The sequence below is a fragment of the Camponotus vicinus genome, unplaced genomic scaffold (assembly GCF_025532165.1).
Source record: "Camponotus vicinus isolate PSW18456_S1 unplaced genomic scaffold, iyCamVici1.0 SCAF_1, whole genome shotgun sequence".
Lineage (NCBI taxonomy): Eukaryota > Metazoa > Arthropoda > Insecta > Hymenoptera > Formicidae > Camponotus > Camponotus vicinus.
This window is the reverse complement of record NW_028141945.1, coordinates 31,706,926-31,719,241: the sequence shown is the minus strand read 5'-3', so window position 1 is coordinate 31,719,241 and position 12,316 is coordinate 31,706,926. Positions and strand designations below refer to the sequence as shown.

General features: G+C 34.0%; 2 protein-coding genes across 4 annotated transcripts; both read right to left on the bottom strand.

Annotated features, from left to right (window-relative positions):
- Positions 1–115: 115 nt before the first annotated feature.
- On the bottom strand, positions 116–2,330 carry Fdx2 (Adrenodoxin-like protein 2, mitochondrial Ferredoxin 2). The gene is made up of 4 exons (XM_083080796.1): positions 1,731–2,330; positions 1,212–1,324; positions 986–1,118; positions 116–592 (listed from the first exon to the last, which is right to left on the bottom strand). Exons 1-4 carry the CDS (start codon positions 1,865–1,867, stop codon positions 502–504), a joined length of 474 nt encoding a protein of 157 aa, XP_082936922.1. The 5' UTR covers positions 1,868–2,330; the 3' UTR covers positions 116–501.
- A 538-nt stretch (positions 2,331–2,868) lies between these two features.
- Positions 2,869–11,002, bottom strand: LOC145960955 (uncharacterized). Of its 3 annotated transcripts, none has more exons than XM_083080708.1 (12): positions 10,726–11,002; positions 10,185–10,277; positions 9,670–9,872; positions 9,438–9,505; positions 9,283–9,360; positions 6,745–7,214; positions 5,799–5,958; positions 5,250–5,420; positions 4,628–5,128; positions 4,402–4,540; positions 4,031–4,253; positions 2,869–3,936 (listed from the first exon to the last, which is right to left on the bottom strand). In XM_083080708.1, the coding sequence occupies exons 2-12, from the start codon at positions 10,208–10,210 to the stop codon at positions 3,357–3,359; spliced, it is 2,619 nt and encodes an 872-aa protein (XP_082936834.1). In that variant the 5' UTR covers positions 10,211–10,277; positions 10,726–11,002; the 3' UTR covers positions 2,869–3,356. The 3 variants fall into 3 exon arrangements, with proteins under 3 accessions (XP_082936834.1, XP_082936843.1, XP_082936852.1); XM_083080717.1 differs by having other exon boundaries at positions 5,799–5,955; XM_083080726.1 differs by lacking the exons at positions 9,283–9,360; positions 9,438–9,505; positions 9,670–9,872; positions 10,185–10,277; positions 10,726–11,002 and adding an exon at positions 8,784–8,905.
- Positions 11,003–12,316: the final 1,314 nt, after the last annotated feature.

Here is a 12,316-nt window from a genome sequence, read left to right as displayed (position 1 = left end):
CATAACAATACAAAATTTACAACGAATGCTTTGCAAGTTTGGAAAGCATTTGATTTTCAAGGACTAAATTGGTGGGAATGTTTATAATTGATTTCTAAGTTTTTTATAGTCATACTAGATATAAAGAATAAATTTTTATTTTAAATCATGTCATAAAATTTATACATATATGTATATTATTTTTTTTGTACGTTTGAATAGATCTAGTATGGACATATCATTTTTCTGTAGAAAATTTGTACAATTATGCGTATATATTATACAACTATAATATATACTATAATATATACAATTTGTTCAGAAAAAATATTAAGTTGCACAAAAGAAAATCTATGATAGTTTGGACACAACTTTTTATCGCTATATACATAATGTTAAACTTTGCTATCATTACTTTATAAAAAGTCTTATTATATTCAATTTTACTAATTGTAAATATAAAGTTTACATTTAAGCCAATTTGATGCGATAAGGCCTGTAAAGAATTAATAACCACATTTGTTAACTCCTTGCATCATTAATGGTAGATGGTACTCTCACCTCAATACCATCTAATTCTGCAGTCATTATGATTTGGCATCCCAATCTTGATCTGTAATTGAATATATATTTCAAAATTACAATATATCATGATAAAGAATAAATTGAGTGAAATGAAATTTACAATAATTCTTAAAAAGGAGATGTATGATAAAGGAAAAAAAAACTGAACCAATTGATTTGAATAACAAACAAAGAGATGTTTGACATTGATATGTTTTGGTTAAAGGTGAATTGTATTTCCTTAGAAATGTATGTTGTATAAAATGTATTAGATGCGCACACACACTGAAAGCTAATTCATGAATAAATGTAATAGACATTATAATGTAAAATTTGAAGTGTTTTCTTCTGTTTACAGTTTTATATCAGTATAAAAGATATTTCTCAACTCAAGAACAAGAGAAAGAAGGGAAAAGAGTTGATTCAAATTTTTAAAACATACGTATCTGTTAACTCATGTGCCAAATCCAACATATCCATTTCCTCTTCTGCAGGTTTGTTTGGAAGATTATCATAAACATCTTTAGGGAAAATTAAATGACACGTGCTGCATGTCAATGTTCCTTCGCAAGCACCTATATTTTCAAGATGGACAATTTTCCTTCATGCTTTATCAAAGTAACATACAATCAATAAGAATAAAAAAGTTTGTAATAAAGTTTTCATACCATAACCATCCAAATCGATTTCATTATTCACAACAATGTCTAAGATACTGTCTCCTACTTTTCCGTTTGCTTTAATTCTCTCTCCATTGGCCTTAACAAATGTTATACTAACCCTGAATCAAATAGTATTTATTTTATATTAGACATTTAATAGATAAAAATTCTAGAGTGCATTTAGAAAACTTCATTTTTCTTACGCATTTACAAATTAAATTACACAGCATATAATTAATTATAATAACAATGTAAATATTTACATTTTGTTAAAGTAGGATCTAATCTATCTAGAGAAATTTATTAATATATGTGTGTGTGTTTGTGTGTGTATACTTATTTTCTTTACAAAGTCATTGCAATTTCTACAATGTCTTTAAAAAGAGAAAGGTGTTAAAATCTAACAGTACTAACAAGCTTATATTACCAGTAATTTTATTCTTAAGATGCTAATCAGTTTGCGAAATGGACAAATGGATTAAAATTTAAAAATTCGATAATCATTTCGCCGATCTTTCTACTCACTCTTTCTTTTTAGACAACGGTTGCGTGGTAGACGCAGTTCTCGTCGAGGACAGCTGATTAGCCGTGCACTTGGCGTAATTCGAATCAAGGGCAAGGAAGGACCTGGATAGTCTCTGCAGTTTTTGCACCAATGCCATTATCAGAGAAAGAGAAATTCGATTATTGTCGAAATATATTCAACCAGCACGAGTATATTCAACCAGCACGAGTATATTCAACCGGGTGAACAATATCGCGTCAATAATAAAGTCTCAACTAAACTAAGAGGTTAAACTCGTGCATGCTGGACGCATGATACCTTCGAACTATTCTTTCTTCAGCCTCGTGCGTTTTGCTAATGAATCGCGATAGCAAAAAAGACAACGCACGTAAACTGTGCGAAAGTTACGAGTCACGACGAGTTACGAAACGTTCTCAACACCGTTACTTTCTCTCAATTATCAGTCTTTATCCACGTCCGTCAAAGTCTACCACGCGACCGCGACAGATCCCGACTGTCCAGACTGATCCAGAATCCAATCCAGACGACCCAAGTGACCGTTTGATTCGCATGTTGGTATGCGCATGCGCAGCCATAAGTGAAATGAATGTGTACAAATATTACGTGCGCGAGAGCTTGGAGGCAGATACAGAGATAGATACAAATCTTTTATACAAGATAATATATATTGTAATATCTATGATATTTATATATTTAAACGATACAGAGATTCCAACACAAAACAAGTTATTATCAGAAATGTATAATTGAAAAATTTACAAATTTTAAGGAAATTTTTCAACGGATCATCTATATTAATTTAATTTTATATATATATATATATATATATATATATATATATACACATACATAGATGATATATATATATATATGTACTAGATACGTCATTAATATTGCGTTCGCTACGCGCGAAAAATTTTTATACCAACATCGTGCGACAAAGCGAAACGGATTTATTTTCTCTTCTGGGAATCTTTTGTTTTTCAGACGTAACATTTTATCAGCAGCATCCTTATAAAGCTATTCGATGAAATAACGAGACCACGATTCGTTTAAGAAAATAGAATGTAAAGAATGTTGCTAAATTCTAGAGATAGAGAGAGAGAGAATGAGGAATTTATTATGTAGTCAATAATATCTATATATGTATATGTATTAAAATGCGTCTACACACGAGACGCACACATTGATCAGGCGCGCACGCGTTCCTCCACGCAAATAACTGAAAATTCAAAGTTGCATATTTAATTTAATATTTTGTATGTATCTCCATCGAGTATATATAATTATATTTGTTCACATTCTTACTAATAGTTCCTCCACAACTCCGTACTCTGATCATACGAATAACATAGCACTTACACATTGAAATACATAAATTGAAATTAAATGTTGCAAGGTTTATAATATACTAGATACATTGTAATTGACATATATTCTTAATGAAAATATAACGTAAGAAATGTAAATGATGAAGGAATATGTAGTTTTGATTAAACAAGATAGCTCGAAAAAACATATGTAAATATGTAATTCTTAAAAAAAAGATGTCTAGAGATAATTTAAGAAAAAAGAATTAAAAAATGAGCCAAATCAAAGATTCGTGAGAAAAAACGATTTCACAATTACATATCTGTCTTCTCAGCCTTAACTTTTAAATCTTTAATCTTGTTATTACCGCTCTTCTCTTCGAGAACCTCACTTTTTTCGCTTTCTTTTTCTTTTCCAGACTGCTGCTTCTTATCCGAATTACGAAAACGATCATAACGAGAATCCTCATCGTCGCTCGATTTCGATGCTCCTGCTTCGCTTTCTCTTAAAATATCGCCTAGATCCTTATCGACGTCGTCCCAAGTGATTTTATCATCACCATGCGCGCGATAATCATCATCATCATCCTCGTCACCCTGATTATTCTTACCGTCTTTCGCATTCTTCTCTGATTCCATGCTATTTGACTTTTCCTCTTCGATTTTGATGTATTCCGGATCGCCTACACCATTATTATCGATTGTAATCACTACTTGCGTGGTATTTGTTGATGCTTGTGGTTCGGAATTGGCGGGAGAAGTTTTTGAAGTCTCTGACGCATTGATCGCAGTTGAATTGGTAGAATTCAGATTGACCGATGAAGACGATGACGTTTGCAAATGTATTCTTTCTGCTTGACGTCTAAGTGCTTTGTCGTCGTTGTCTCGCACATATCTGCAACATATACAATTATGAAATATTGCAATGCATTGACAATTTTTTTTACATCTCGATTTATTATACATATCGACAAACACATATGGTATACCGTTTAAGATGGCTGCGCATGGAACAATGTAAAGCGAGCGCCCTTTCCGTATTTTCGCTGCGTGGCAGGTATACCTTGCATAATTCACAATATTGTACCTCGACACGTTTTATATACTCGGCACCGACTTTTATCATTTGTTTGTTCTTCGATTTTTTCTCTGCTTCGCTCGAACTTTCACCTTCAGCTTTCTCTTTTTTTTTATCGCTAGATTCTTCGTCTTCTGCAAATAATGATATAAAATATTTAAAGATAAAATGCGATATTTATTTAGACATAAAATGCGATATTTCGACACAACGCTAGCCTTAAGATAAACGATAAACACATTAATAAATTAGAAATATTTGATACATTCGTTTGTTACGTACCGTCTACATCGCCTACAGAATCCAATGTCATAAAATTGTCAAGATTAACTTCTTTATCGTCTTCTTCGGGTGCGCTCGAATCAGCTTCAGCTTCGCCGCTACCATTCGCATTCATTCTTTCTCGCAGTATACTCTTTCTCTGGCGGGAGGAATGATTTATGTTAATGATATAAAGTTTTAAGGCAAGACTAAATAACATTGATACCATTATAAGCGTAACAATTACCTTAATATGCTCCAGGGAGCACATGTGTGTTTCGAAAAACATCGGTGAACGGAACTGGATACGACAAACGCGGCAGAATGGCGTGAGAAATCGTTTCATTTGACGATGAGATTCGGATAATTGATGGTTGGCTTTCAAGGAACGGTAATTCAATTTGCAAATGGCACAAAACATGGTACGTGAAGGCAATGTGCCGCGTGCCGCATCACGAGCCTCGATACGTCTTTGTTCTTGCCGTTGAACAACTCTCATACGCGTGAGAGTCGCCTTGTGTCGAGCTGCGATACGCTTCATCGCCGCGCTATGACGACCCGAGTACAGGTGAAGCGAATATTCTTTGAAAGTTACGCTATGATGGGCGCAATGCGGACATTTCAGTTTTATGTATTTTTTACCATCCCGTCTGCTCGGTAATTCTTCAGAACCTGTTCTATCGCGTTCCGTTTTCTCGTTCTCATCTTGTTCTTCATCACCGTCATCATCTTCGTCATCTTCGTCCACCTATGTATTCGATAAAATGAATTTTCAACGAGTTGAGAAGATGGTAATAATGATAATAGCGAATACTTGCACAAATATAGTAATTGTCAGTACTAATTAATCAATGTCGAGAATAACTCACTTCTCTCTTTTGATCATCATCATCTTCTTTAATATCATCATCCTTTTCTTCTTCGTCCTCGGTGTCTCCATGTTCTCTTTCTCTATCCTGCTTTTCCTTCTTGCGTTTGTCCTCCTTCTTCTTTTTCTCTTCTTCCTGTTCCATATCTTCCTCTTCATCGCCTTCGTGTGGCTGTATAACGTTGATTGAACAAATATTATAAAATGATTCGCGAAATAGAAAAATATATAAAATAAAAGAATAAAAGAATATTAGTTATACATATGCTTATAGATATGTATCTCAAAAATATTGTGATAATGTGCTATTAAGTATACAGACGAGAAGACGAGTCGATCGTTGGCGAGAATCTAAATATTAGATTATAGTTTGATATTCAATGATTAAATTTTTAAAATAAAATTTTAATGCAATATACATCCGCAAATATATACTTTTGAATTCCAATTTATACGTTACATCTCTCTGTATGTAATGTATATAATCGAATTAAATCTACAAACATTATCGAACGATAGACTTGTGTGACTCAAAATAATGTTGAATTACCTTCTCTTCGTCGTCCCAATTACTCTTATTATCATCCTCTTCATCATCGTCATCGGAAAACTCGGCATTTATGGCTTTGGCCATCTCTCTATCCTTGTCCTTCACGCTGGTTCCCGATCCCGAGTCCTTTTTACTTCCGGGTAGCCTAGTAGTACCGCTACTAATGACACAGCAATTTTGTTTTGACTTATATTACTTTTCTTCGTTATTTTTCCGTTTCTGTGCTCCTTCATTTTTCGTGTTGTATCATCGAACAAAACTGGAGCTGATAGATGATACGTAGAGCAAATATCGCGATAATATCGATTTAGTATCGGTCTTATGTCCCAAAATATGAAATGCGTTTCGTAGCGTACGCTAAAAGTATCTACTATTCGTCTTTTTTTTTTTTTTTTTGCATCGCGTTCTTATTTCTTCACACGCACATTCGGCCGTACCAAAAATTTATTATATGAATACAGTATAGAGAGTCGTGCCGCTATGCGTACCAAACTTTAAAGAGAATTACATCTCATGATGAATAAAGTACTATTATTTTAGTTCTCGTATCAAAAGCGATTATATATTGCGTTTTGATGATACACACATACACACATAGATATTGCGTTTATACGTATCATCATTGTGATTCCTTCTTTATTAACCCTGCAAAAAGCTCTCTCTCGGCAGCGGATTTATATATGTTTCGTGCGAATTGTTTGTATCTTGGACATATCGATTGATTTACTTATGCATTTATATTCACAGGTATTTTGTTTGTATATTGCTTTCGTTTATTATATGTACTTTTTTTTTTCTAATCATCGTCTTGCGATATACTCGGATCATCGACCGAGAGCCGGTTTGCGTTTCGAACCGACTAATTCAAAGGACGGATACGGCTATACGAGGATAGTATTTTGCGTACGGTATTTTGCGGTAAGTGTGACTGTATTAATAAATTTACCTCCTGCGCAATTTGGTAGTGGTCATGCGCATACGCTGGATGTAGTCGCGCGAGCGTGAGCCCAGCAGCTTTCGACGATAGTCGAGCGAGTGCAGATTACGCTTGCGAGCCATGATGATGTCCGTGCGTGAGCTCACGCGATGAAACGCACCCCCTCTGCCGCTGCTGCCGCGGGTCGAGATGCGACCCCGGTAATTCGAGCTCTGATGCGATATTCTTCCACGACTCGAGGTGTATCTCTGAGTCGGGGGCGGCGCCATTTCGCTAATCCGAGGGGGTGGCGGTGGCGCGTAGCTCCGCGATGCGGAATGACGGTCCTCGGAACGGTGGTACGATGATGCGCGCTCGCTCTGTCTCTTGTCCTCGTAAACGGCGGACGACGATGATCCCTTATTATCGTCGTAGGGCGCCGATGCAGACGAGCCGCCGTATGACGAATACCTCTGTGAGCCGCTACCGCTACCTCCACCCTGCCAAATCAAATTCAATTGTGCTCCTTCCATGTATTTCTCTCTTTTTTTTTGTATTTCGTTTCCTGCCCCTTTCTCTATTTTATATTATTCTCTACGCACATATGTACATAAGTATACACGTACGTGTGCTTACGTATCCTTTTCCCCTCTTTTTCTTAAGTGCCCTTTCCTACCATTTATCCTTTGTAGATCTTTCTACATTTATATATCTATTTAATTCTTAACTGCGCTACCCTGTGTTCAACTGGGCTAATCGACTACCTTGACTGACATCGATCGATAGATTGAGATTCATCGAGTGATTGACTAAATTGGCTAACTGACTAATTGATGAAAAATTGATTGATCGATTAACAGTATAATTGTCGGTGTAACTATATTGTGATACGTTTCTATTCTCTATAAATTCATTTTTGCATTTCATCATTTGATGATCGCATGCATGCAGTGCTAATCTTTTACCATTTAAAATGGTCCAGCGTCATGATAGTCACGGTCAGAGTGGGCGATTAATAATCACGGCCTCTATATATTCGTTCTCGTTGAATCACCTATATGTATATAATTTGATTTTCCCTAAATATCAAGAATCCCTAAATTTTCATTATGCCTTATATTTGACTTCGCGTAACCGTTCAATCTGTAAAAATGTAATCTCGTTCACATAACGTTTGCGATCTCTTGGAAATAGTGGATTAGCAACGCTCATTTTTCTCAAGTTAACAAAGTCTATTTCGCCACTCGACGATGCATTCGATACCAGTTTGTAATAATAATGTTCTCGATAGACCTTTCCAACTTAATCGAATTATGTTTCTTATTACGTATTCGAATAATTGTATTGTTATACGTAGAAGAAATTCCTCCATGACATATATCAAATCTCTCGTATATATAAAGATGATAATCGAAAGTAAGAAAGCTGTTGCTATGTATATACAATCATTTCTAAATATAATCGTGCTGGAAATAATAAGATGTATTTCGGACGATATATTACGTATGTCTATATATACGTATAAGTATATATCTATTTTTATATTATATGCTCGTTCACATTGTTCCCACATGTGCTTTCGAAGTGCTTTCCATTATTACATAGAAATATTTTAATCATGAATTCTCTTTCTCTAAGTCTTCTTGTCATCGTTAACAAAGTCGATAACGGGAACATACGTCCGTCCTAATTGGAAAGGTCTACGAATATATAAATATATTATTACTCAAAACTTGCGCTCTCTCATATAACTTCTAATTTTCGACAGAATTTAGATAACTGATGGTACTGGGTGCTTATAGATGATATTTTGCACCATTATAAAAATTCCATGTCATAAGATGTCAGAGGGTACATCGTGTACTTTATCTTTTCTACTTTCTCTATAATCTCATCGTTACTGCATAATAAATTATCTTAATTGCGCTTATTGTTCTATAACGGGGAATAACTCGCACATATATGCGTATACATCTATTCGTTTGATTGTCCATTGACCTTCCTAAACAGCTCTCAAACTTTAATACGACCCATATGTGCGAGTATAGTATATGCAATATTATAAATACCATCTAGGTATGTTTCGTCTTTGAATAATTTATCTTTTAATAATTTGACGTTTTCGTAGCGTTCCACCGCAGTAGTGCCCCAACGCAAAAAGAATGAGTGTTCGAGAAGCCGTTGACACGCGTCGCTTGAAAGGAAAGTGACAACTTATGAATACTTCGCCTAAAGCACGCCAATTTTTTTTACATACGAGTGTCCTGAAATTATTTACTATTTTTTCGTATAACTTTTAATCTTTGATATGGTTAATAACGACAAGTGATGAGCTTTCAGGACCATCGTTCTCAATTATATGTTATATAAGATAGAGAAATAATATTTAAGTCTCCCAATTAAGGATGATTTTTCAATTATAAAAATTTCATTTTGGCTACCAGATGATTGCAAATTAATATCGTAATACTATTTTCTATATTCTTTATATTTAGATTAGTAATTATCTTATGTGATATGGAGAAATAGATGGAGCAGATTAGAAAATGAGAGGAGAAGAACACATACCTGATAAGAATCACTTCTTAGCCTTTTGCGCGCAGAGTCGCTAGATGATCGATGGTCGTCTCTTCCAGAATAGGAATCCTATAAAAGATACTTTATTTTGAACATCTATATATAAAAAGGCATCTATGATTCTCTTATACATTTTATAGACTTACGCGAGGTCTCTTATAACTGTTTGAATGTTCACCACGACCACCTCTGCTTGAATATCTTTCTGATCCCCCTATTACAAAAAGTCATTAATATTAGTAGCATTGATTTTATTTATTCTGTTATTTTTTACATCATAAGTTTCATGATTTCTCAAACAGTAACTCTTAATTGTGCATGTTTTCAAGTGTACACTAATTACATGTATTTTATAGACATTCAACATTTGAACATTACCTGAATTATATTTGGATCGAGAATCATAGCTTGTTGTAGAATATTTAAATCTACCGCCTCTGGAAGATGAATAACCTCCTCTGCCAGACATATTTCCACCTGTTGAACCACTGTTCCATTCATTTCCTCCGCCACCACCTCTTCCTCTATAAGAACCGCCTCCACGAGGTATAAATCCACGACCACGGGAACTCATAGTGGAACTATAAAAAAAATTCAAAAAATTTCATTATGCTTACATTGTATTTTTTTTTTTCATTTAATGTCTTGATATATTTCTACATCTTTATTCAAAAAGTTTATTTGTAATTATTTTGATCAAGTGAAAAACTTATTAATGTACAAATAACATTTTTTATATAAAAGTATATATAGTAATAAGTTACATATAAATAAAAATTATTTAAAGTACAGGAGACTTATTTATTAAGATGTCTCATTGAAGTAAATCATTTTGTATTAATCTTGTAGGTCAAATGCAACTCTTGCGACACGAATACGCATACTTTACCAACCTGTATTTATTATAACCATAGCTCATGGTTGCAATATTATTGATGAACGAGATAGAGAGAGAAAGAAAAAGGAGACTGTAGTGGATGCAGCGTCTGTGGACAAAATAAATATTTTTATACAGCATATATCTGTATCAATGTGTGATACAGATTATATTTCCAAAAATATATGTCTCTTCATTATTATGAATTGCCATTCATGTTCATCATGATTATGATCAATGGAATTGATATGAAAACGAATATCGATTATGTGTAATACTTGCAAATGAGATAATTCTTTTCTATGAGAAGAGAAATATATAATGAAACCACGATGATTGATTGCATCGGAGAAAATCATTATAAGCAATATGACGATGAGAAAAATATATTTCTATTCTCTTTACATAAAATTCTCCGTAGATTTGCCGTGAGATAAAAAGAATTGACAATAAAGTCGATAATATTCGAGGAATACTGAAAATAATGGCTGCTATCTTATCTATATAATAGCCATTATCTTTTGATAGCTCGCACATCGCATGAGTAAAGAGCTTACCTTGCCGAGTTTGAAGAGGTGCAGTTTTTGTTTTCTTATTACGACGAAAAACACGATTATAATTAATGCTTCGATCCGTTCGATACGCGAAGTATATTCGACTTATTTAGCGTCTTGATAAAAGTATTATCTCAATTTGCTTGCAAACTTTTGTCTTCCTCCCGTTCTTTATAGATTTACACGTTCCTTCAGGAAAAGTTTAAGCCAAATTGCATCATTGACCCATTGGAGCAGATAAAATGTCGGCCGAATTTTCGGAGTGGCGTCCCAGAGTCATAGACGTAACGAGACATTAGATGGGTAACATTTCTCACACTACAAGCTTCGCACTGATTGGCTGCTACTGCAAGGAATCCTAGAGATTTTTTATCAGATAACCAGCCGGTACGTACTTTCAAGCTGATTGGTCAATCAAATGATTCAACATTTCGTAAAACACACCTCAATATAGTTAGCAGACAAATTCAATATTTCGCATTTTCTATTATTGCATTCGTTTGGGAATCATTTGGGCAAGTTTAGGAAAGCATTTTCATAGTTTGGGAAATAATAGTTTATTTATAATTAATAAAAATAAGTTCGGCGTATAGTTAGCAGAAATAATTTAAAAAAAATTTTTTTTTTTTTTAATCAACGTAGAATTATTTGGGAAACACTTCTGTAACGGTCCCATAGTTTGGGAAATAATTAAAGTTGTGCCAATAAGCACCGACCTTTAGCCTCCTTGTCGAAATTTTTTTTAAGGAAACGCTTTTGACGGAAAAAATATGATTTTTAATGCAAATTAAAGTTTTTCACATTATTACAATTAACCCATAAGAATATTGCACGATAGCGGCATAACATAGCGCCGAAACAGCGGAGCGCTCACGCACCTACCAGGCGCGCGGCTCACTCACGTGCGCCCGTTTAAAGGTCGGTGCTTATTGGCGTAACTTAGGCCCATATTCTGAATCCTCTTTTATCGATAAAAGTGCTCCTAAAAGCGGCCTGTAGCCAATCAGAAGGCTTATATGCCACTTTTAGAGGCACTTTTATCGATAAAAGAGGATTTAGAATATGGGCCTTAATAATTACCGCTTTATTAAGCATTATACAGAGAGAAGACTGAGAGATGTCATGGCCCGAAATATGGCTGCCATCCCCACCACCATTTGCACCTTGCATCACTTTTTCGAGTCACTTTATACAGATGTTAGCAGTCTAGTGTATTAGAAGTCTGTGGGTTTCTTTCTAATATTAGCACGAATAGAATCGTTTTGAATATAATCGGTTTTTATAATGTGAATAAATAATTTTTTGCTTATCCAATACTTTTTTACGAATATATTTTCATATAATAAATTAATAATTCGAATGATTTATATTGACTTTGGATTATTGAGCTCAACATAAATCTTTAATTGTTTAACAATCAATATAATATTTCAATTCAGTTTTATATGTAGACTGAAAAATTGTATTTTTTTTTTTTTTAGAACTCATTTTAGTTTGATACATAAATTTTATACAAATTGTACATACGACTTGAACGAGACATTTATAATTATCATATTAATATCAATTATATATTATTTTTAAAAGTATGTTA